General features: G+C 44.5%; 1 protein-coding gene across 1 annotated transcript in view; it reads right to left on the bottom strand.

Moving 5' to 3' along the window:
- The window catches only part of KIAA1324L (KIAA1324 like), a 33,726-nt gene extending 11,905 nt beyond the window's left edge, over window positions 1-21,821 (bottom strand). Inside the window, exons 1-14 of the mRNA XM_026091266.1 lie at window positions 21,643-21,821; window positions 20,310-20,457; window positions 17,411-17,497; window positions 15,002-15,107; window positions 14,184-14,336; window positions 13,019-13,107; window positions 10,082-10,262; window positions 9,151-9,279; window positions 8,096-8,186; window positions 6,923-7,025; window positions 5,588-5,725; window positions 5,023-5,286; window positions 3,896-4,069; window positions 2,180-2,369 (exon numbers count right to left, since the gene is read on the bottom strand). Coding sequence (XP_025947051.1) covers window positions 2,180-2,369; window positions 3,896-4,069; window positions 5,023-5,286; window positions 5,588-5,725; window positions 6,923-7,025; window positions 8,096-8,186; window positions 9,151-9,279; window positions 10,082-10,262; window positions 13,019-13,107; window positions 14,184-14,336; window positions 15,002-15,107; window positions 17,411-17,497; window positions 20,310-20,457; window positions 21,643-21,806 — 2,017 coding nt within the window. The 5' untranslated portion in view covers window positions 21,807-21,821. The remainder of the gene's footprint in view (window positions 1-2,179; window positions 2,370-3,895; window positions 4,070-5,022; window positions 5,287-5,587; window positions 5,726-6,922; window positions 7,026-8,095; window positions 8,187-9,150; window positions 9,280-10,081; window positions 10,263-13,018; window positions 13,108-14,183; window positions 14,337-15,001; window positions 15,108-17,410; window positions 17,498-20,309; window positions 20,458-21,642) is intronic.
- Between the last annotated feature and the right edge of the window lie 3,353 nt (window positions 21,822-25,174).

Genomic DNA, 25,174 nt, shown 5'->3' with positions numbered 1-25,174 from the left:
AAAATAAGAAAAAATGGGAGATGGGTTTCAGTTAATGGATAGATACATAATGAGTGCCAGTCGAGATGAATTTATGGAAAACACTCCTGCTGAACGAATTTAATTTCACTCTTTGAGTGCTGATGAATTTGGTTGCTAAAGTAAATTATGTAAATTTATCAAGTATTTCACTAATTACTACATGAGATTCTAATTAAAAAGTTAGCAGTGTTATTTCAATAAAGTGCACACTCTGGATTAAAAAATATTTAACTAACCAATTATAAAAAGTAGCTGGCTATGGAAAATTGTCATCAAATGAAGTATGTCTCCGGGCTTTTCTAGGCATTGATAATGGAGGCCGCAAAAGGTAAAATTTTCATCAGTGATCTGCAAGTACACAAGCACTGTTGGTAAAGCTTGTTGGTAAAGATGAGACAAAGATTAAGAGGAGGACCAGGAATATAATACAGCAAAACTTGGTTCACTCAGTAAGCTGGTCCCATACAAACTAAACACTCTGAGGGATGAAGGCCCTTCCTAAAGGGGAGAGATTGACCCTTGGAAAATGCAACTCTGGAAAAGAGCTAGGGTGGACATCGTGATCCAAGAGGACACCATGAAATCCCATGAGTTTGGAACAAGAAGGGCTTGGGGACTGAAACAGCAAGGTGTTTTTTATTGCCATTATTTGTGACCGAAACCAAATACTGGAATAGTATTCCAGTTTTGTGTCAACTGTTTAAGAAAAGATATTGACAAGTTACAGAGGCTGCAGAAAAGGCCTCAAAAATATTCAGGAGCTTGAGAAAAATTCTTGACAGCAAGAGACTTAAAAGAACTTTGTCTGTTTAGTTTGTCAGAAGGGCAGACTGGGCAGGGTGTGATGAGGAGGTGCAATGATCACAGTATACAAAATATTTCTCCAGGGAGGAAAAAGTGAGTGTGAAATGGAGAAAGAATAACAAGAAGCAAGAGCTGAAAACTGAAGCCAGGCAAATTCAAATGGGAGATAAGGTTGCTTTAAAACAAAATATAGAGGTGGTGATTGACCAGTGGAAAAAATACCAATGGCTATGGCAGAGTTTTCACTTCTGGCAGTCTTAAAAGTCCAGGTTGAATGCTTTTCCAAAGATGCAATTTTGTCGAACGCAAATTTCTAGGTTTAATGCCAGGGAAAAAGTACAAACACTCAGTGTCTGTAACAGATAGGTGAACAGCTTAAATGACTTCATTCTCTACTCTGGCCTTAAATTCTGGGAACCTGTAATCAGGGGCAATACAAGACTTAATGGCGTGCATGGCCCCACACCATCCTGATCCACCTCCTTCCTCACCTAATTATGTGCCAGCACCAGGTTCCTCTTCTGACTTTGCCAGAGTGGAGACTCTGGGTAGAAACACTTGGATTAACATGACTATTACAGTCTTGCCCTACATGAGGCAGGCAGGAAACATGAAAGAAAAACAGTTCTTTTTAATCACATTCCCCAGATTTCTGTGCTGAAATTCTCTGTGCCATGAGACCCACAAGAACAAACACAGGGAAGTGCAAGTATTACAGGCATGGAAGATAAAGCATAGGAGGTGTCCTTACTCTTCTCCTCCTGCCATCAGAGGTACTGAAACAACGACAAAAGCAAAAGTCAAGATCTGCTCAGCAGTTCAAGAACAAAGTGGGACCCTGGGCCTGAAACCAGGGCTGCCTCTCTGCTCTACTGCCAGGGTAATGCAGCACTACTGAGCTGAGATGGAGCTACGGTGCAGCCCTAAGTACCTCATCGAGTACATCCATGATAGCAAGCATCTTCTCTAAAATAGTTCCATCACATCCTTGGCCTGGTATCTTCAAGCATTAGTGCATAACTTGAATAGCCTTGCTCTGTATTGCCACATCATTGTCTTCTACAGGCCTTAAATGCAGGCATCTATTCCATGTTGGGTACATTTCAAACTCCAAAGGATGGAGGGAATATATACAATATTTTTCTTATGCAGTCTGAGAAAGCCAAGATACCATAACAAGCAGCAGGCTTCCCACAGAAAGACACTGAGCAGGTGTTCCTGGTGTGCATTAAATTTGCAGGGATTAGAAAAACCTCTAGGTTTTTATTATTATTATTATTATTATTATTATTATTATTACTAGGAGCTCATCAGCCTTCACTCTCAGCAACCCATAAAAGACAAAGCCACATACCTAAGAACCTGTCGGCAAGACTGTTGGACTGCAGAGCCAGGGCTGTTCGGAAACCCTTGCTGTCTGATGGGATGATGGTGGACTGACAGACAAAAGCTCCCACAAAGTTGGAAAAATCTTCTGATTCCGCAACCATGTCCTTCACAGTAACATCTGTGATATTGTCAGTGCAAATAGCCATCTTTTTCCCCTGTGGATAATCAGGAAAAATGGGGAAGCTATTGGTTTATTGGTGAGATGTGAAAAGGTTTGGGAACGGAGAGATTGCAAACTTAGTGTATCTAAGTGCATCTTAAAAACAACTTGGTGTTTTTCATCATAAGAGAGACAAATTGCAACATTAAACTGTGCCACTGTGAAGGATCCGATTAAAGCCAAGTACAGATTCAGAAACAAGAGGTCACCTCCTGCATATGTCTTACCAGAAACCTGTGCTACGAAGCACTTTTCTTTGTTTATCTTGACTGCACAGTGTTTACATGCAGAGCATAATAAAATGGCTTGCAAAGGAAAATTGTATTTTCCTTGCCTGTAAATTATATACTGTAGAACACCTCTTTATTTGGGATTTAATCCAGATAAAATGTTCTCAAAGCACAAATACATGAAATCCATAAACAGATATATATTAGGTTATAGCCTTCAAGGCTGCATTAATGTCACATTTCAAGACCTATGCTAGAATCTCAGAGCAACAACAATGAAAGAAAAATCAACAAACTCAGTGTAGGCCTGATCCTAAAAATGCCAAGCACTCAAGACGTGGTTATATGGTTGGCAGCATCTTGGAAAATGGAGACCAGATCCACAGAGGACTGTAGATACCTGACCTTTGCGGAGCTACCTGTTGGCAGCTCTAATCTAGGTAGGTACTTAAACAAACGTTTAAGTCTGAAAGTAAATCACTGTAAAGAAATGTGACTGCTCATCTGCCTCAACTCTTGGAGGTGTTTGAGCCCTTTGGTAAATGAGAAAGAAACTTCAGAACTTTATAGGACTCAGCATCATGTAATCTACATGCAATGGCTTTCCTGGGACAATTCACATCATTGGCACTGCTCCAAAATTGCAAATTACACACGTGACAGTGTAACCTGGGAGATCCATTTCTGCCCGGGCAGTGCCCTGGTACACTGCAAACCCCAGCCTGGGAAACCCTGGCTCTGGGAAACATGCATTAACTTGCAACAGCAGAAGCAGAGCCTGTTTGCATTCACAGGTTAAATGTGTTTTTCTAATGCTTCAAAACACTGCAAACAAAGTCACTAACAGGCACTAATTGGTAAGTGCACACAGGCAGCAAGAAGGGTAGGCAAGGGCTCTGTGGACTGCGACACTGCTGGTCAAGTCAGAAGAGCAACAGGGACCATATGGAAAGAAGCCGGTGTATGAAAGACTCAGGCTCTTGGCTTGGTGGGAGCACAAAACGGTCAGGATTGTGATCCAAGGGACTTGGAGGCATGAGAACAAAGAAAGGGCAGGGATGTGACAGGGCTTTGTTTTCTGGGGGTTACTTCTGCCTAAAGCACTGTCACACCAGATCTGGAAAATCACTTGGCTGCTTAAAATCGGAGATCCAGAGGAAAGTGCTGTGTGATGGTGAGACCTCAGCTGCAGGGGAGACCCCAGTCTGTCTCATTAGTATGACACCACAGAGCATAAACAAGGGCAACACTTTGGTTAATCCCCCCGATGCTCAAAACCCACCGAGCTCACCTCATTCCCACACAGGCTGATGTTAAAAAAGTGGAAGAACTTGGTCCCTCGGGAAGTGAAGCTGGGCCCACTCATTAATGAGCCCACCTGGCTGAGGTTGCTAAAATCGTAATTCAGGCTCTGGTTATCCTTGACGTACGACACCAAGCAGTCACTGAAGCAGGCAGAGTGATCCTTCAGATAAGGAGAGGCATATATTAAAGAACAGTTATGGGCCAGCAGCAAACCATGCAGCCACCACCTAAGAGTTAAAGCAAGGAGGTGCAGACAGGACTGTTTTCTCTGTTAGGATGGAAGAGGTCTTGGTCCTCTGCTCATGATTTGTCTTTCCCCTGCCTCAGCTGGCTGGGGAGAACTCTTGTTTCTGTTTCAGTCCCTTGCAAGCGTGTATCAGATGCATTTTAACGTTCCCCAAGCCTGCCCTGTCTCCTGTCCCCTGCACTAGCCAAGAGAATGCACAGTTTCTTTCTCCGTTTTGTTGTGCATGTTTTTAGGATCCCAAAGTCCCAGGTTCAGTCCCTGTAGGCAGACGAGAACAAGGGCTCAGTTACATTTGTATCTTGCCAAGGAAACACAAGAAACAGAGCTCAAGAAATAGGAATATGAAACGAACCCAATCAGAGACAGGTAGAACATGAACAAAACAGACTGGTTCTTCATGACCCTGTGCAACTCCTTGCCAAGGATGATGCACATGCTAAAACTTTACTTGAGCTTAAGGGCGAGTTCATACATAAGAACTTTGCTACAGGTTACTAAAAACACGGAAACATCATCCAGCTCAGAAAGTCTCTGAGCTTAAAATGGCAGGAGGCCAGGAGAGTTTTAGGTGGAAGAAATGCATATCCTTGCCCTGTTCGTATACTGTTCCCCATGCAGCCTCTTGAAACATGGTTAAATGGACCTTTTGTTTGAGCCAGTGTGGTCATCTTTGTGTTTTTATCACACATCTACAAAACGAAATCAGACTAGGGACATATTTGGAAGAATGGGATGGTTGGTTATAGTTATACTCCAATGTTAACAAGCCACATACCTGCAGGAAAGAAGTAAAACTGGCGTTTGGGGGGTTATATTCCAACCTACCCTGCCTGCCCATAGCTCAGAGCCTCTCTTAGCTCTGGTACCTTGGTGCTCTTACTGCCGGGCCCACAGGGGACACAGGCCTCTCTGCCGTAGACCTGGTGGATGGACAGGAAGGTGTTGGCTGGACACTCCTTGCATTGGCTGGTCTCCTTCTCAATGTAGTGTCCCGCTGGGCAGGGCACACAGGATGAGCCGGACTGCTCGGAGCCCAGTGCACAGGCCCGGCAAGAGGAGGCAACTCCATCCACCGCATTGGTCACTGTTATGGAATAGATCTTGGCCACGTCATTGATGAACTGCCTGCTCTGGAACGAGAGTGGAAGAAACAACCCGGGTGCCGCTTGCACCACGGCATGCAGACCCGAACAACAGCGCTGTGCATCAGGGCACTGATTTGTGGATGGGCTTGTGCACACGCCTAGCTTTCAGCATGTGTAGCAGGGCAGGGGTGGTTTATCCACAGCTGCCTCCATAGTGGTGCTACACAGTGAAGCCACTTGGCCCTTTTACAAGAAGCCTGTGAGCTTCACCGGAGGCTGAGACCTCTAGTGGTGAGTGTCCAAGGCAAGCTGTGCTGTAAAACCCTGCACGTAAAGAAATACTTACGTCTTGGCCCTCATTTATTCTCTGGAAGGCCCAGGTGAATGTGAAGGAGGCATTTTTGGAGATGATGTGAGTGTAGGATTGCTTCTCTTTACTCCTCTCCCATGATTCCACCACATTGGTATTTTTTCGATTAACATCCTGTAAAATGTGCATAATAAAAAAATGTGAAAAGTAGAGTCATGCTATCCTGAATGACAGTGTATTATAATAATAGCGATTAATATACATAAAGGACTTCAAAATTGCATTTAACTTTTAATAAAGAAGAGAAAATATGTTTATCCCCAATTCTCCATCACTGGCAATTTTTCAGTTGAGAATGGGCATCTATTCTAAAGATGCTCTTTTTCATACAACAGTAAAATTCAAAGTCCTATGGTAGGTTATAAATGTTTTCCGGACAGTTCATCACACTGGTTCTTTCAGATTTCAAATTCTAGAAAACATGTGGGTGCCATGGCACAGAGAGGGGAAGGCCAAAATTAAAATTGTAGGTTCCACCATCTTTGGATACCCAGTTTGTTGGTGTCTCAAGTGAAATAGAACTGAAGCAAATAAAGCACTGCCAAAGTTTCCATGAGAAAAAAACGTTGTGGTCTATGGCTGTGTTTCTTATTCTCCATCGGCTTTAAATGACCGTGTAAGCACTCCAGCTCTGCTCCAGTGCAAGATGCAGCAGATTCCTTCAAATTATCACTGAACATGGAAAAGCATCTGCTCACCAGTCTGAAGGAGGTTTCAAGGGAAGAAAAAAAAAGCTTCACTTTGCAATGGAAGGGATGAGGGAACAGTCGCAGGCTCAATTACCTTACCTCAGCTGATGGCCTGACATAAGCAGGATGAGGAAAGTAAAAACCACAGCACTTATCTAAGACATTGTTTCACAAACAAATGCCTGTCTACAGCCCTAGTGATTCCCCAGGTCACTGACAGAAACAGGACTAAATTCCCAAGTTTGCTGCTTCCCATTCCCCTGTCCCACATCTTGACTTGTGATGCTGTTAAACTTATGGAGGCAAACTTGACTGCACAAAAGACAGTGAGAATTTAATCAATGGGCTTAACAAGAGAAAATTTGGCTCTTCGGTGTCAAATGCTTTCTTTTAAAATAAACAGATAACCAAGAACAGGTTCACAATTCGAGTGATGAAGAAACTTTGCTAGGTCATTAATTAAATCCTTCCTGCAAGGGCACCACAGACATTAAACTAATGTCATGCTTAATCTTAGTCATAATAAGCCAAGTGCAACTAATCACGCCTATGTAGAGATATTAAAGTGACATGTGGAATACCAGGCTGAGTCGTCAGTCATGGAGAGAGAGGTCTCACTTACCGCCATAAAGTACAGCACACAATCTGCTGAGCAGATGGTCTCAAAAATAAAAGTAATCCGTCCTAGTTCTGACCCAGTTGCTCCTGTCATTGATGTCAGAGGTCTATTTAACAGAGAAGGAATGAAACATTTGCAAGGTGCTCTCCAGACACACAGCAGTCAATCCCTCCAATTGCTTTTGGTACAGCAGGAAAACTATAGAAATTCTGTCACATAAAACCTGTCCTTGCAGAACTACGGAGACCAGGTAACACAACATACTGGGTAGCAGAATGATTATTTTCTGAGTGCATGACTTCTTTACAGTATAGTTCTCTCCCTACAATCATCACCCAAATACAATTGTGTTGGTAGGAAACCTTAATGTTTAACTCTGTTTCATGGGAATAGCTCTAAGTGTAAAGCAATTTACACTGGTTGCATTGCATCTACCCTCCAGTTGTGGGAGCTACAAACCATAAAAATTCAGGGTGCTCCCCTGCAAATACTTAAAAGTACATTCACCCCCTATTAGCAACTGCTTTACTGAATCCCCAATGACTATCACAGTGACACACAGAGACATGCCAAGCTTTTCCATGCATGTTTCTTGCTTATCTTTGATTTTCATTGTTTTCCCATAATTTAAAAAAAAAAAAATCACAGTTTGCTAATACAGTATAAGAAGTTACAATCCCTCTCAGCTGAGATACAGCAAAGAGGAGACACAAGCACCGCCAGCAGCTGCTTCAGGGTGCAGAAGAGGTGGGATGTACTGTTCTCTTGAACACCTCTCCACCAACTCTAGGGCAAGCACAGACCGTGCAGGCTGACTGGAGTCAGCTGCAATGCAAAGTAAAATGGGTTTGGGTAAATTCCCTTCATCAAGTGTAGTTTAGCTGGTTACGTTAGCATGATTTAGAATCAGAGGAGCAGGAACATCTTTACTCCGTTCCTAGAGTGTCAACCAGCTGGTACCTCAAACTCAAGCAAATGCTGCTGAAAACCAAGGTCTTACAGAACTCAGTTTGCTGCAGTGCGCCTACTGGGGACACGGCAATAAAATCCAAGTTTCCTCTTGTTTCTCATTCATGAACCATGACATTATTACACTTCAAAAAGGAAAACCCTTTTCATGCCAGGGGTGATGGCAGAGATAAATGAGAAATTTATGAAAAAAATTCTGTTCCTTACTTAAATCCCGGGATGTGCAGGTTCAAGATGAGATAGTCATTGTCAGAGCCTCCTGTCCCACTCTGGATATGGTCACCAGCCACCTCCCAACCTTCACAAGACAAAATACACAGGTTTTTCAAGAAATGACTGGTTTCCAGGTCACATTACAAAAAAATTGTTATGTTACTATACTTTTTTTTAACAATTCAGTGCATTAGTACATTTTGAAGACGCCTAGCATAAATTGTAGAGCACTATAATAATGCTTTTAAAAGGAAAAATTCAGTAATTGAATTAACTGCTGATTTTACAGGCAAATGTCACCTTGAAATCAGCAAAGCAATTGAAATTCCCAGACCTGTGCTGTGCAGCTCAAACAGGATGATCCACCTGATCTCCTCCAGCCTTAAAACTGATGAATCAATGAATCTATGTGTTAAACTTTAAGCACAGGCTTAAGTGCATCTCTGTTCAACACAGTTCAAAGCTTGAGTTACATCAATCTAACAAGACAGATTAGCCTGAGGAAAATCTCTCATAGAAGACTGGAGATAGGAGAAGTCCTGAACAGGACCATTTTCACAGATGAGCTGTGACTGCTCTCTGCTGCAACCTTAGTACATGTGCAGAAAGAAAGCTCTGAACGCTAAATGAACAAAGATCACAAATTAAAGTCAGTTTTCTGAAAGAACTAAGTGTGTCCTTGAAAGACATAGCTATCACAAAACATGAAAGGAGATAAATTAGAGATAAGTCAAGCATTTTTTTAAACAGACATATTCAGATGCATAAAAACGTATTACAGGACAGATCCTCAGCTGACGGGAACTGGTGTAAACTGCAGCTCCTGCCCTCTTCTGGTATAGAAGAGATGCTTTATTTCCTCTTTGTGATATTCAGTGACGCTACTTCCTACAAGAATTATCAAGCCTGGTGCAATTAAAGAAAAGGAAGGAACTCTGCATTATGACTCACTCAGAAAACAGCATATTCATTTTGACGGGCACTCCATTTCAATGGTGATCAGCACAGAAGAAAGACAGGCACGTAACAATACAAGGAGTTTGGCTCACCATTCATCCCATCACACTTTGAATTGCCAACATTAAAACAAGAGGTCTTCATGTTGCCTGGCAGGATGTTCCACCACTTATACTCAAACCCAAGAGCTGGCTCAGTCCCAGCAGGACACGCTTTGCACTCTACAGGGAGAGAGGGCAGGAGAAGGAAATCACACGGCCAAAGTGCATCTCAAACACAGTGCTTCAAAGAACACAGACATTAGCGTTTTACTCTTTGGGAGAAATATTGAGCTAAGAAAATAATTCATTTCTTTATAATTAAACAGCCAATGACTTATCAGGACCAGAACATTAAAAAATCAGGCTAGTGTTTTACAAATTGAAGACCATAAGCACGCTAACTGATCTGCAACTGATCCCCCAAACCACATTCCTTTTAGTGGCTTCAACTAAAAGTTTGATGATATTGGTAAACAACAGTTCCCACAAACTTCTGTAGGTGTCTGCTGGGTCAGTACATTTCAGAACCAACGAGCCAGAGTTTAGGCTAGACAAAGTTGGCAGAGTTTTCAACTGATAGTACTTAAAATGAGATTTGCACAGGGAAGAACTTGGCATGGATGGAAGAAAGGACAGAAAGGAATTACTGACTGAAAATTCTGATTCACTTCTCAGAAACCCTTAAAATAACCCTTAGGATGTTTACAACAGCCAAGGAACACATCCAGAATGCAGCAGGTCAAATTAGAGCAGCAATCCGTGATAAGAAAGGACTTTTGAGGAAAACCAGACATCCTACTCCCTCTCCTCAATGCCATTTAATAAGTATTTTATGGAAAATGAACTCTGGTTTATGGGGATGTATCTTTAAAGTAAGCAACATACAAATGGACGACTATCTTTAGGGATACAAGCGATGTCTGTAGGTGACTGACTGCAGTCAAATATTGAAAGGATGCCCTCAAGGGAACAGGCCTCCTACCCTGTGTCCCATCTGAAAACATGCCCTGTGGACAAGGAGTGCAGGAAGATGAGGCATTGTTGTAAAAGCCAGGATTGCATGGTGGACAATCCTTTCTCTCTCCAGAAGGTGGCAGGGTCAACCCATCAGGAAGATCCTCTCTGCAGATCTTGGGCTCTATCCATTTGTACATGATTTGAGTCTGAAACGAGAAAACACTAGGCTCACGTGGTGTATTAGGCAGCTGTAGGACTCAATGCCCCAGTCAAGGTCCTCCCTATAAATGAAACCAGGACATTCCCAATGTTTTAGGTCAAATACAGCCCTCACACATCTGGGATAATAAAGGGAAGGACAGAGAAGGGAAAAAGAAGAGACTGGGTTCCCAAGTTTGGGTACAGAGTGTGGCAGGGGAGATTCCATCTTATGGCATTCGATCCTTGGTGTCAGGGCACTGAGTACATCCCCCTGCCATCCTGGTGTTCAGCCACCTGTGCTCAAAGCTCATCCTCTGATAAGAGAAAACTGTTCAAGAAGCATTGGCCACCTTTGAAGCTGTTTGAAAAACAGTTGGAAGAAGCCCCAGTGCAGGCTCAACCGCCAGCTCCTGGGCGCTGCATGGAAGCTGAGGTTCTCACCCCTGGTCCCTGCTTAATTTGTGTTGCAGCCATGCCTGTGCCAGATCACATACCCCTCCGATCCAGATCCTGACTGTGACCTATGGACTTGACTTCCCAGGTTGACCTCAGACCTGCCTCACCACTATGGACTTGTCTGGCGATCATCAGGCTGTTGCTGACCCTGGTTTATGTCTCTGGACCTGGCGCTTGCAGACATGCTGACTTAACATTGATCCTGCTACGGACATGTCCAGCAATCTGGACTCTTGGCTGAATATGATTGCTGACACTGGATCCCCTTTGTTCACTTTGCTCAAGTACTATGGGACTGTCCCCAGTGTCAGAGGGGCCACTACCTCTGCTTGCCTTGCTGTCATGCTTGGCTCACAGTTCCCCTTCCCATATGGATCAGCCTGCCCTTGCTGCTCTCTACCAGTTAACGGATTTTCTGGATTATTGCTGTCTACTTCAGCAGCAACAGGGATGTATGATATTTAAAATAAAAAGGATCAGGAGTAGGCAAGGTACCCATGTGATTGCACAGAGCCCAGACATTTTGTACACACTGAACTACTTCCATGGAGGCTGAGCTAGGGAAGAAAGGGTCAGAGAGTGCCCACAACCACTCAGGTGAGGGTTGATAAGTCCAGGCTGAATGAATCAGCCTCGGATTTTTAACGCAGTAGATGAATGAAAATCAGTGGGAGTCAAGTGTCTAAATCTCACAGGGCCCCTTGAGGATCAGTCTAGTGTCATAATCATCCTTCTACACATGCAGTGGGGACAGCAGAAGGGAGAAGACAATCTAACATCCCGTGAAAAATTGGTCTGTAAGACAAGAGGCCTGCAGGCTGGTGCTTTACAGCCATTGCTCATCTGAAGATGGTTTGCAGAACCAAGCTTTCAGTGGGCTATAGCACATGTAGAGATGGCTGGGGAGTACTACATACCCTGACTGATTTCTAGAGATGCAGAGCACTGAGTGGCGAAAGCAGTTCTGAAAACCCAGCCAACATTTGTGCGTTTATGACACACATTCTCATTGCAATGGGAAGCGGAAGGGTGTCTGCAGAAAGACTCGCTTTATGTTCTGATGATGTCCATCATGAAGGGGAAGGCCACTGAGACGGCAGGAAGAGGAAGTTGAGTGTCACCAGTGGGAACCTATTCAAAGCCAGTGAGCCTTGAATTGCACGGATCAGTTACAGAGTAATCTGCAGGAGGCCACAATTAAAGCAGTACCTGGAGGTGTAGGAGTAAACGTTGCTGCTAATTCCTTGAATCATTAAAAGAAGTTAACAGAGCAATAATCAGTGAGTCAAGAGTGGGTTGTGCTGAATGCTGTGGTTATAGAGCCTGCCAGTTCTGGAAGTAGAGTGTTTGAAGCTTTCTTTAATAAAGCACATGAACGTTGAGTTGTATTTTGGAACTGATTGACCAGGAGACTCCAAAATACTCCATCCTGCGAGCACATATTAGGCAAGCAACCACGGGTTCTATGGATTTTGACTAATTGTCTGGGTCTAAGACCCCACCTGGGTTTAAGAGAGATAGGAAAGGTGAGGGAATAGACAAAACAGGCCTGGCCACATGCCCACTGTGGGCTTCATTCCCCAGTAAATGGGAGTTCCTTCTCCAAAACTCAAAGAAGTTCCCATGTGACTGTGGTAACCTCCTGGTAGTCCAGAACCTCTCCAGGCATTCCCACAAGGCAAGCACGTTATCTGCAGTCAGGGTCTGATGTTGCACATGGGCACTCCCAGGCTACACCTATACTATTAATCAAACAGATCATGGACCGTTCTTTGATGCTAAAACCGTAGAGCATGACACAGTTCACATCCATGTAGGCAAACTCTCTTCCACCCAAAATAGGTGTGGTCACGTCCCATGCTCCCTGTCCTGTGCTAGCACCTGAGTCACGCATGGGCATTGCCTGGGATGGGGCAAGCTGGCACAAGTTGGCACAAGCTAAAAGTATTCCAGGAAAAGTGCTAACAACTAGACAGTAGGGTCTACTCTGGGCCAGTGCTTCAGCCTGTGCCCCAACCTTGCTTTTTAAGGGGAACAGAGGTAACTCCCAGTGACCCAGTCAGACTGATCACAAGCACAAGAAGCTTAACGTTTCACCATGACATATCCCTTAAGTAGGCCCAGGGTGGCAAAAATCTTACAGATGGATAAAAGCTGGAGAGAAAGCAGCTGAAGGACATTCCCGCAGTCTCAGAGAGATTCAATCCTGGAAGCAAAATTACAACACAAAGTACTGACCCCCTGCCTTGTTTTCAGATCAAGAGATCACAGCACGCGCAAAAATAATATCGTGCCTTCCACTTACTTTTCCTTCCTTATCACATGGAGTATGGATCTGGAAAAAGTCTTTGTTTGTGCATGGAGGACGCTCTGTACATTCACTGGATCCCTCATCTAAAACAAAAAGGGTAAGAAACAGGATGTTAAACTGTCAAATGATCCCTGCAAGCAACTGTAATGAGCTTGATATCTGGAGAGCAAAGTGAGCCAGCAGAAAAATACAAAACCGGAATGAAAAATTAAGCTCTTAAATAGAGTCTACATTAACTTTTCCGTGAACTGCGGAGAACTGGGAAAATATCAGCTATGCTTCTACTGTCAATCTGAAATTCACTGACTCAGTATAGCAAGGAGTCACCCAAATTCTCACCCCAATCCTTCATCTTTAGGCAGTAAATTGTGTTTGTCCAAGTATGGAAATAAATTCTCACTTGAAAAAGAACGAAAACACTCTAATCCATTAGAAAGTTTTTACAACACTGGCCCAGCTTTTCTTCTCACCAGGTATCTTTACAAATCTCCCATTCATATCATGACCACAGGCACAAGCCCCCAGCATTTGCTGTAAGCTGTGATAGTAGGTGTTATGGTCAATAACTTATTCTTTAAAAACTTTCTTTTAAAACAATTTACAAGCAAGAGAATTGAAGACAGTCTGATCAACACATAAAGCATGGATTTTGCCCATGTTATTTCATGACTGCTAGCTACATGGGATGCAGAAGAGTTTTGGGACTCGGTTTTGCACTAGATCACCACATCTTCCAACCAAAGGAGAGGCAGGGATGGGCCAGGGGAGCGTTTGGAAAAGAGACTCCTAGAAACACCACAATCTGAAGGCAGCGATGAAGCCAATTCAGGAACCACCAACCAATAACAATAATTACCACAAGAGGGCACAGAAGACTGCTATTATCACTTAGACGAAATGTACACTTTGAAGTCACAAAAGATCTGGAGATCCTTTTACGTAAGTGTAGGTGGCCTTGGCCAAGATCCAGTGCCCTCCACAGCTTTTGGGAAGCACCTCTTCATTTCCACATTCCATCTTCATTTCCATTTCACTTTGCTTATCAACTGGAGACCAAACTTCATTGTTGGATCAAGCAGCTCTTGCATTTGCCCACAGAAACGGGGTGAGCTCATGACCCGACTCTCCTGGTTTTGTTTATCTTATAAGATTTATGTACCTGCATAATATGTTTCTTCTTTACACTTGGTGCACTCTTTAGCTCCTTTCTCAGAATAAGTATTTCTTGGACACACTTGGCAGCTGGATGAACCTGGTTTGTCACTGAAGGTACCAGGTTTGCATGGGAAGCATTCAGACGTATATGCAACTCCTGTAAGGTAAATACAGGTAAACACACTGAAAAGCAGAGAGATATGCTCCATAACTACTGCCTGCCTCCTTATCTGGAAAAGCAGACAAGCTGGATAACACACTGGATTAAAGATCACATACTTTCACTGCTCACTTTAGACCCTTTGGTCTTGCTGACTTAAGATTTAGGTCTTCAATCCTTGCTCCTCAGTGCAAGGCTGCGTGTAAGAACATCATACGGCACTCCAGGCTTGATTACACTTAGAAATGGACTAAAATAACTATCCCAGACTAATTAAATAATTTAAATGGTGATTTAACTGTCATTGGTCCAGAACAGTTATGTTGTTCAATTTCTTACCGACAGGCTCACCAGTAAGCCTGGTCTTTCTACACTACACTGAACTAAACAAGTTGGGTTTTTTTTCCCTCTCCTTTTTCTCTCTATTTGCTAAACCAGCCTTCTCCAGGAGATGGCATCATTTACCAGCTAAATTAATTTATCAGCCCTTGCCTGACAGCGTGAAGTTTTGCTGTTCTGTTTCTACACCTTAGAGGAGAAAACGGGGGATGAGGGGACCCAAAAATCACTTTACTGCAGAAGACACAAGAGTAGCAATGGCACATGCCAAATGTGATGACAAAAGAGTGAGCTCAAGAGCTAATAGGTTAACTATCACTTACCTTCAATTGTGATGTTTTTCACCAGAACTGGTTTTACCACTTTAGACCCCATGAGAATCCCTGTTGTTCTCCAATATAATATATTACTACCTGATTTCAAAGTCACCTGCAAGGATACATATGACAGTTAGCAGGCATCCCTGCGCAGAGAAACTCTAGCTGCATATTCAGATATAGTCAGATGGCTTGTTTTTAAAGCCCTGAGATTCACTTTTATTAAGAAGAAAAAAGAAAAAAGAAAAAAAAAAAGAGGATCCAGGATTCGAAAAAACAGGCTTTGAAGTGAGTTCCATTTAGAGGCCAGGCTTTAAATCAGGATTTTCCTGCATCTAACCCTGTAACTTCATGATCGGTAAACTAGCACAAACCAGGAACGTTCCCAGCGGTGGTCCCACCCCTCCTGCTCATTCCTGACCCAGAACAGTGAAAGAGACGGGGAAAAACGACCCAGGCCCAAAATGCTTTGACCTACATGTCTTCACAGTGCGTTCAGCAAGGGGCTGTGCAAAACCCTGTGCTAGTGGTACCGAGGCCAGGATAAGGAGGAGGAGCAAGGCAGGACCACTTCTTTCAGCAGTCAGTGCCTGCTAACTTAAACCCACCTGTGTAACTGCAGTCCCACTAGCAGCAGCCGGTCTAACAAGACCTTGCCTGGTCTGCAAATTTGTAAAATATCTGCAAATCTACCAGTCCAGCACAAAACTCTTGCTGCTGCCACAGTGATACTGGCCCAAAGGTGCTTTATCCTAGTTTAGCTATCCCACACAAGAAGAGGAATAACTCTACCCATGTAAGGCGGTCCTGCCAGGACCATGGGGTTGACCCAGGAGAAAGAGTCCTAACGGAGCGATCGAGCAAACAGGCCAGGCAGGTTTGCCCCAGGTGAACGCCAAACTGCATCCTTGGTGCAAGCCTGAGGAGGAATCCGTTCCACCAAAAGCCCAAGCTGCTGCACATTTCAGCCAGGCCATCACACCAGAAAGAGGAAAGCATGAGTGCTCTACCTGGAGAGCTTAACAGCATACTGAAGGAAGCAGAGACACAGTGCAGCAAACCAACCAAACACCTACTGTCCGTGGGACTGGGGGCAAAGGAGAGCTGCAATACCCCAGGTGACGGCAGAACTGGGACCATACTGCATGGAGCATCATGTTGTGTGGTGCAGGGCTACCCAACTTTAGCCCCGATGCAGCAGCACTCGAGCATGGTGTGCTGAAAGCAGAGGCTGAAGCTGCTGGAAAACTGGGATCGGCAGAGCCAGTGTGGTGGGGTTTGCAGTGCAGACAAAGGCCTAGCAGACAGACAGCCACAGCATGTGAGCCATCCTAGCTCACACATCTACCCTTCAGCCAAGCATCCAAACACCCTTCATAGTTACTGGGGACATTTGCATCCCTCCTGCTTCTCTCCACTGGCAGTACCAGTCCTGGACAAGGAGCTCAGATGCCACCATCTCCAGTGCGCAAACTGTTTACATCATCCTGCTCACCCAGGTTGGTGGCTTGGCCTTGGATCCACTTCTCAGCCCATACCCCTCATCCTCCTGACCCAGCCTCCTGATCCAACTTGCTTGCACCTGAGCTAACAATCATTGCCAACCAGAGCTGGCTCGGGAATACATGTTATCCTCCAAGAGGCCTTGGAAAGTAGAGAGCAGGCTGCTGTCCATGCCAATGAAAAGTCTTTTCTTTCTGGCATCATGTCACCTACACTGGGCCTTTGCTGGCACAACTCTGTGAATTAGGATATGCTGATATAGTGGAAACCCAGCCTCAGAGGGAGCTAGTGAGGAAGACCTAGTCTACGCGCCGTTGGTGCAGTGACCGAATCCATTGGCTGGGCCGCAGGGCAGTGAAAGGCTGCTGTTTCCAATGTGGACACACTTGTACCAGCACCACAGGAGCCACCCCAGTACTGCCAGCTCTCTTTTTAACCGGGAAAGGTACAACGGAGCACAGGCTGGGTGCAGTCCAGCTCTGAGACATGCACTTGAAAATAAAAAGCCAGTCCTGTCTGCTTGCACACATAGACACCATTCCCACCGACCACAGTGTCTTCTGAGCACCCGGGAATAATCTCTTGCTCTCACAAGCAAACAACTGTATTAGAAGATTTCAATTACAATCATGTGGAGGGACTGCGGTGTGCAGATTTGCATAAAGCTGTTTAGCCTCATAAAGCACTTGATTCAAAGCCCAGGGAAATCAAGAGAAAGACTTGCATCTGTATCATTTGCTTTGGGATCAGACCCTTAGAGATCTCGGCGGCTTGGCTTGCCGTAGCAGACAAGTTGTGATTCTTCAAGCAAATTCACAGGATCTGGCCCTTATTTGATCTCTAGTCAGAGGAAATCACAGACATTTACAAAAATAGGAAAAAGAGTATCATGATGGATTCTTTTACACTTACGGAATGAGAGCCCCATTCCCCATTGTCCGTTAGCTTCACCCACTTGTCTGCTGTGGACTCCATCTCTTTGCACTGGTCATTCTGTATCTGTTAATCAAAAACATGAGAACAGTGTCTGTCAGTATAGCGACTATAGGTGGGGAATGATAAGATTCAGCTTTGTTCCTATTGTCTATGTATTTAGGACAGCAGCTGCTTTATTTGTGGCAAAAAAAAAACTTTCAAAAGCTGCTTGCAGCTTAGCAGTGCATGAGATGACAGCACCTCTGCTGTAGCTGAAAAAAAAGGACAGGAAGAGCACACCCTGGCCTTCTCCTCTCATTATCTGGCCATATTTTGGTGACGAGCTCCTTGTCTTGGAGGCCTCCTCCTTCTCCTGAGCCCACCAGGACCCAATTCTCTCAAACCTGGGATGTGACCATGGGCCTCTAAATCGAGGAGGAGTTAGGAGTGGACAGGCCAAAGCTAGAAAACAAACTGCTTTCTCTGACAAACTCAGAGTCAATATATATTAACTTGTTGGCTCCCTGTCACCCAACCTCACAAGAGATGAGAGTGATATTATTAAGGGAGAAGGAAAGTGCCACTGAGAATCTCCGCTGGGAAAGCTGCAGGATTTACTTCCCCTTGCCCAGCCCAGCACAGCCTTGCAGCCCTCTCCTTATGGAAGCGTTTGCCGCATGGACTCAGAGCTTCCCACTCTATTCTTCTCAGAGATGTCTTTTCTAAAGAAAAAGCATTAACTCCCTTTGAGGTACCAGTCCAATTACTCAGCCTGTACACCAACAGGGAGAAAGGATAGTTCAATGCTTTAGGCTGAAATTCATAAGACCTGGGGTCAAGTCTCCTCGGAGTTATTCCACATTGTTCCTGAAGTAAGTCATATAACCCCACATCCTCCAAAGCATCTATGTACTTAATTCCCACCTAGATCTATAGTTAAGGAAAAGAGGGGAGAAGCAGCACCTAAATAGCAGGTAGACCCCTAATTATCTTGAGCAATCTGAGCTTCAGCATCTCTGTGCCTCAGTTCCCACCTGCAAATGGAGACAATCTCCACTGGAAAATGGAGAACAGGGAAATGGATATAGTCTCTTCTCACAAGGTGCAAATGGCTTAAATATGTAAGGGAGTCTGGGAAGGGTAGGCAGAAGCAGTGGCAGGTATCTAACATGAAGCATCCCCACTTGGTTCCCACATTTGAGGACCACATCTCATTGCTAACCCTCAGATTTGCCCACAGACCAGTAGTGCAGCCACCTGTATCTGGTGAGTCCATAAAGTTTACCATTCTCTGGCAAACTGCAAGCCACTGCCAGTGAAATACCATCATTCAGAGCTAAAGGGTCATCATTAAATATATTTAACCACAAAGACAAGCTGGAGAAAGAAAAGAACTTTTAGAAGAGTATTAAGTATAGTTTCTATGAAATACTGAGGACCACTAAGAACTATTTGCATGGTGATTTCTACAAAGGACTGCACCAGTCACTGGTCTGTGAAATGGGAATGACAAATTTAAGGAGGTGAATCAGTGGGATGTAGATAAAAGTAATAATCAAAAAGCCATTTTCAGAGCTAGCACTCGAAGAAACAGTATATTTGCTCCTTTGCAGGAGCAGATCAGTCAGTCAAGCAACTAGAGCTAGGATTCATAATCCTGTTACATTCATCTGACAGTAAAAAGAGTATTTGCTGCTTTCTCCTGATGAAAAGGGAAGGATAGTCTAATATAAATCTGAAATGGCTGAATAATATAGTCTGCACTGTCTACTACCCAAGTGCAATAGATTGCACTGATGTAGCAGCAAGAGGGTGCCTCCAGCAGGTTATTTTTGTCTTCCTTTCTCGTCTCTACTAAGAATAAGGACACTTTGCACTTTTGTCTCAGCTTCATGAAACACTCTCCAAACACCAATTAAGGCCCTGCACTCCTCTGAGCCAGCACAAATAGCGCTTTGCAGATGACCACCGTAGCTCAGCAGACAGGGAGAGAGGCGGTAACAGAGGGGATGGAAAATTCCCGGTCCTCTCCTGCTCCCAGCTGCCTCTCATTACGTCTTTCCCTACCGTCAGCAGCAGATACAACACTAGCAGGGAAAGCAATGCAGCTCTGCGAGGGCTGGCGCTGGGACCCCCGGCCCCAGGTGACCCATCCCCCCGGCAGCGCAAGGCTGCCTTTCCCACTCGGGTCTGGCAGGCTGATCAGCAGGGATCGTTTTAGCACTGTGGGTGCCGCGTGGCGCAAGCCCAGCCAGGCTGCTCCCATTTCAGAGCTAACTGCCCACAGCCCTGCCATTTCACAGCGCAGACTTGCCCTCCAAGCCTAATTCTCACTGAACGTCAGCTGAATTTTGACTCCTAAATCTCTTTGGCTCCTTTAAAAGAAGTCAATCATAAAGCAGTAAAAAAAACAATTCTCCAGCCTTTTGTCTCTTTTGCTTTTCCATTTATCTTAAAGGCTATGATCCAAATTGACCAAAATCTAAAGTTTCCATATATTGCTAATGCCTTGGAGTATCTCAGGTTCTGGATGCCTAACTTGGAAGAAGTCTCTTTAAACTTGAAGCCACTTCAAAACCATCTCAAGTCAAACACTCCCAAACTGAAGTATCTACCATCAACAGCTGTCTTTGAAAAGGCTGGACAGCCACAACCCCAATGTGAAAATCCCAGCACGTGGTAAAATGGATCGGCTTAGCCTGAGTTTTGAAGCTCAAATACATGCCAAAATGCAAGATAAGTGGCAGAAAGAAAAGATTTTTTTTAAACTTGTTCAGCAACAACAAGCTGCGGACAAATGAGTAACACAAAGGGAGGGAAAAGTTGTTTCTGAGGGTCTTTAACTGGATTGAATTCTTTTAATATAGGTTTGGATTCATGATAGAAAAGGCCTTACGAAAAACTCAAAGAAGATGTTGTTGTCGATATACTGGTATTCAAAGAAGACAGAACCGGATTTCTTCAGGTGCACCGCGTAGATGAGAGAAACTGTACAATCGTCTCTGTTCGACTCTATGTAATTCCCTCGAGGAGTCCACGAAGAGCTGAGGAACATAAACAAAACAAGCCTCATTTGAGATCACAGACACTGTGGAGACTTTTCTTAAATTACTACAGAAAAATTACCTATAAAAGGATGCAGAGTGCCACAATAGATAAATTCACTGCCTAATCTTTTATTACTGGATCCACATTTGTTTTTCACATAAAAATATTGCCCATCATTAAAACTGTGCACTGGGAAAGATCATGGTACATGCTAGAAACTTAAGACCTAGCCTGCCTAGGAAAGGTTTATTATCCATATGTCCAACATGCTTTGAGTCAGACTCAGGAACAGCCTTCTGCAACCTCCACAGCTCTCTTCACAGGCTGTGAAAGTACCTTTTAGCCACATTTACTATACCACAATCCTGGAGCTTTTCAGCTACAAATAAGAGCAGCTCCAGGCTGTTCTTAAACTTGGTAGCTGCTGATGAGCCCTAGGAGGTCACGATGACAGCAAAAAAATGGCTAAAAATTTTGCTTCCCAGACGCTCCTGTTTGCCATTACCCTCTGGAGAGCTAAGATACTTAGTTAAGCTGGCTCTGCGCTGGTGAGACAGTACAAAGCAACCACGGCGGGGCTGCGCCACGTCTGCAGCACTCCCTCTTCTTATCCTCCCTGCTCAGGATCTCTGCACTGTGTGCTTTTATATGGATTTTTACCTCTGATAGTATAACGCTTTCCTCTGTCTTTACAGAGCTGCGCTTTGGCTAATGGCCTCGCTTTCATCGAACCCCAGACTCGAGGGACACCGAAGGCTGTTCCCAGGAAGGCACCTTTGAAAGGCCACATCACAGCACTGGTGGATCAACTGTTTCTTATAACATAAATGACAATTAAAGCTGAGCAAAATCAGTGATCTCAAAGCTGAACTCCAAACACACACTTAACGCACAGGCCTGTACTAAGGGATGTGAGCTGTTGCCATCCAGAAATCAGGACAGCCCTCAACCTACCAGCCAAGGTGGTACAGACATCATCTCGAGAAGGACTGAAGCCTCCATGTTGGGGGTATGGCCCCTTGCCCATGTTCCTTAGCATAAAGTGGATAATCTGGGCATAAGCAACAGAAGGCTTTTACTGAGCAAAACCCAGCAGCATGTGGGTCCTGGAGCTCCGTACTTCTAAGCTGCTTCAAGCTCACCCTTTGCCGCATAACATGGATGAGAACAGACTTTCTTACTTGTTGCAGCTATCTGCTTTATTCTCAGAAGAGCCAACAGCTGTGTCCATGAACGTCGCCACATTGGAGAATCCTGCCGGCAGCTCATCCCACTCATCAAACTTGATCCCGCTGCCCAGGGAATAGGTCCCCTCTGCGCATTTGCTGCACACCTGGTTCTTCATCTCCAGGTACTCGCCAGAGGCACAGGAGAACGCTGAGGAGACAAATCATTTTCAACACATTAATTGGGAAACTAATCCCGATTAATTCCCATTAATTTTCTGCTACTTAATTAACAGTGAACTGTCATATAAGGGAACCAAATGGGAATGCTTCAGCCACAGGAACACAACAGCTGATCTCCCAAAACTGACTGCAAAATTGAGATGTTCACCAATGTCCACTTTTTCACTGACATGGCAGCGCTGAAATCAAATCTCAGATAACGGCTCCTGAGTTGCAACTTGTCTCCACTGGCACAACAAGATCTCTACCCACAACACAGTTGTGCAAATGAGGGCTTGTGATACAGTTCTCCTCTTCTCACTCTCGCTCACCTACCTGTTACATCTTGTACAGAGTCAATTGTAACACAACACTACAAACCTTGGGTGAGAGCTGCAGATCTCCGCCAAGGTGTTCTCCCCATTTCTCCTCGCATGGGCTGCCTACAAACCCTTGAACATCTTGTCTGATAAACCAGGTGGTCTAGGGAAAGATCACCAACAAGATGGTGTCTAGCAAATGAGGCCCTGACCTTTGATTGGGATGCTATCAAAATGTCACCAGTAAAACAAAGACAGTATTTAACATGTGTAACTAGGGGAAGTATATTTTAGAAAGTATGGTCACAAATTGCTTTTTCTGCTAATGGCTCTGAAATGACTTACTCCAAGTAACCATATGTCCCTTGTCAGTGTGATGACATCTCTACCCACTAAGGAAAGATTATTGCCATTATGTAGAGGAAACCTAGAGAGGAGAATGCCTGCACGCCCCAAGGAGCCCCGTGTCTGTGCTGGGAACTGTAACTCACATCCAGAAGCTCATTTTGGCACAGACAATCCCACTTTCCCCCAGTCCAGCAACCACGCCACGTCTCTTCTCAGACTGAACATCCTGGGTGGTGCTTCGGTCAACACACATGAACACTTGCTGCAGCACACAGGATCTCCTATGTTGCTTGATGGTTTATAAACTTAATGGAGCTAGTCTAGCCAAAGCAGGATTTAGAGCAAAGCACACAACTCACATCTCAAGAAACAGCAGGAATTTTTACTGAATGATTTATGCATGCTACATTGTGCAGTGACGGTTATTTCATAAACTCACTTTGAGAGATACGTCATAAGCTCACAGTCCAAAAACCTGACTGCTAGCCGAAGAGGTGAAACTGGCCCAAAACAACTGACTCCAACTGAAGTCCCAGCATGTAAGATTTTATAGATGTACTGATGTTTATCTAACTGCAGAAAAACTTGTTTGACTGTAGATACTTTGATAAAGAGGTGCCTGCGTAACAACAAATTGCATCTGAATCCAACTGGCAGTTCAGGCTCTCACTTCTGTGCTGGCTCCCACCGCATTTCTTTGTGTAATTGTCCTTGACAGGCAGCACTGGAATGTAGATAAAAGGTCCATTTTGATGGAAAGATCTGCCAAAGGGTCATTTTCTCCTCTTGATTATATCGTATTCTGAATGTGTTCCCGTGCTTCTGAAGCCAAAAAATCTGTTGTTCTAACCCCATTGCTCGCCGGTGACACACCAAGAAGGAAAGTGGGCAGGAGGCTATTTAGCCCCGACTGCTCATCTGGCAGGGACAGGTGCTATGGGGACATACGCATGGGAATCCTGCTGCACTGGATTTCAGTGAAAGACTAACAGACATGTCAAAAATCCACCCTAAGTGGCTAGCAAATGACCTTCTGTAGTCACTGATACATGAGAGCGGTATGGCTAAATCCCACCTGGCTCCCTTTGAAACCTTAGCCCAAACCATAAGATCTACCAGAACCAAAGTAGGAAGCATCGCTTTCTTCAGACACACAGAGTTTAGTATCGAGCACTTCCCTAAATGTCTGTCTGAACTGAGACCACATATTATATAGCCCTTCACCTTAAATGTGTAAAAGTGTCCTGATCTACTGGTTAGGAAATGCTTTAGCATCATTAATAAATCCTGCTCTATTTTTTCTTGAACTCTATCACGACATATTCAAACCCTTTATCAGTTCCAACATTTTTTTAAGGAAATTAAATAGCAAGAAATTGAGAGCTCTGCTCAATCACACATTCCAAATTTGTAGCTTTCAGATAAGGAACCAGTATCGGAGAGAATTTCACTGCCATAATGAAGACAGCAGGCAGCAGAAGCCCCTCTTCAGCTGGGACTGAGATTGAGCAGAGATTATTTCTGTAACTGAGCTAATATCTTTTAACTCTTTGTGGTCTGATCATTTCAGATAGAGACAGGAAAAAGAGTATAAGGGATCAGAAGGCTGCAACGCAGAACACAAACACCCATTGCTCACCTTCCATGGCAGAGATGAGCCTTGCTCTTATTTAGGTGTGAAATTACCTTCTTTCTCTTTTCTAGGAATTTCGTATTTCAAAGGCAGCAGCGCTTCCCGTCAAAACACATACGTCTGCAAGCAAACTAGCTCTGAGCATGCCAGCTGCTTGCCAGGTTCAATTTGGGGCCGAACGTGGCTAATGGCAACACGAACCACTTTCGACATGGGAACAGATGCATCATTTGATTTCGTTCCAGGCAGCCGGGAGCGGCCGGAGGGGGATGGGGAGGAAACGTGGCACATGAGGAGCACAGAAACAGTCTCCTCTCCTTGTGCCGCACAGCTTTCTCTTTTAGCCAGGAGGGAGCCCAAAAGCCAGGCCAATCCCTCTTAAATCCAAGCAACGTCAGTGCCAAATTCAGGCATCTTTCCCAGGGCTCTGGCAGAGCAGGGCGCGCTGGGGACGGGCAGGATGTTGCAGCTCCTGGGGGACCCTGCAGAGCAGATGTTCCCCGCGATGGTCCAGGAGGCACCAGCCGACGACCAAGTGCTGGCTCCTCACCTTGCTCCTTGCTGCTAAATGTCCTTAGCACGTAGCTAAGCAGGGATTCAGGGCTTACTCGTGACTGCTTGCCCATGGAAAGGATTGCTGTTACCACAGCCGCGTTGCGTTGGAGGGGATGGCAAGCCACTGGGAACAGGAAAGACAGCGTCACCAAATGGAAGGTTACAGAGAGATGTAAAGATTCCTGAGTCTAAATCATATATTTTAGGCATCTGCTCTGATTTGTCCTCTACTAAAGCCTCCTTCTTGCTTCAAACTCCAGAGGGAAAATTAGTCTCCCTGCTTAAAGGTAGCCTTTGCAAACACCACCTGCCTCCTACCTCCTGAGCCCATCTGTTTAAGCATTTGATACTTAATTTTCAGAGAAAACGTGTTTAAACAATAGCTCCCTAGTTATCCATGCTGTTTCGGAAAACAGAGCTAAGGCTGCTGAATCACTTAGGCTCTTCCGAAAATCTTTCTCAGAGTTGA

Source organism: Apteryx rowi, unplaced genomic scaffold, assembly GCF_003343035.1.
Source record: "Apteryx rowi isolate R43461 unplaced genomic scaffold, aptRow1 scaffold_9, whole genome shotgun sequence".
In the NCBI taxonomy this organism is placed as follows: Eukaryota; Metazoa; Chordata; class Aves; order Apterygiformes; family Apterygidae; genus Apteryx; species Apteryx rowi.
Note: the sequence above shows the minus strand (reverse complement) of the source record. Positions and strands in the feature narration are given on the sequence as shown.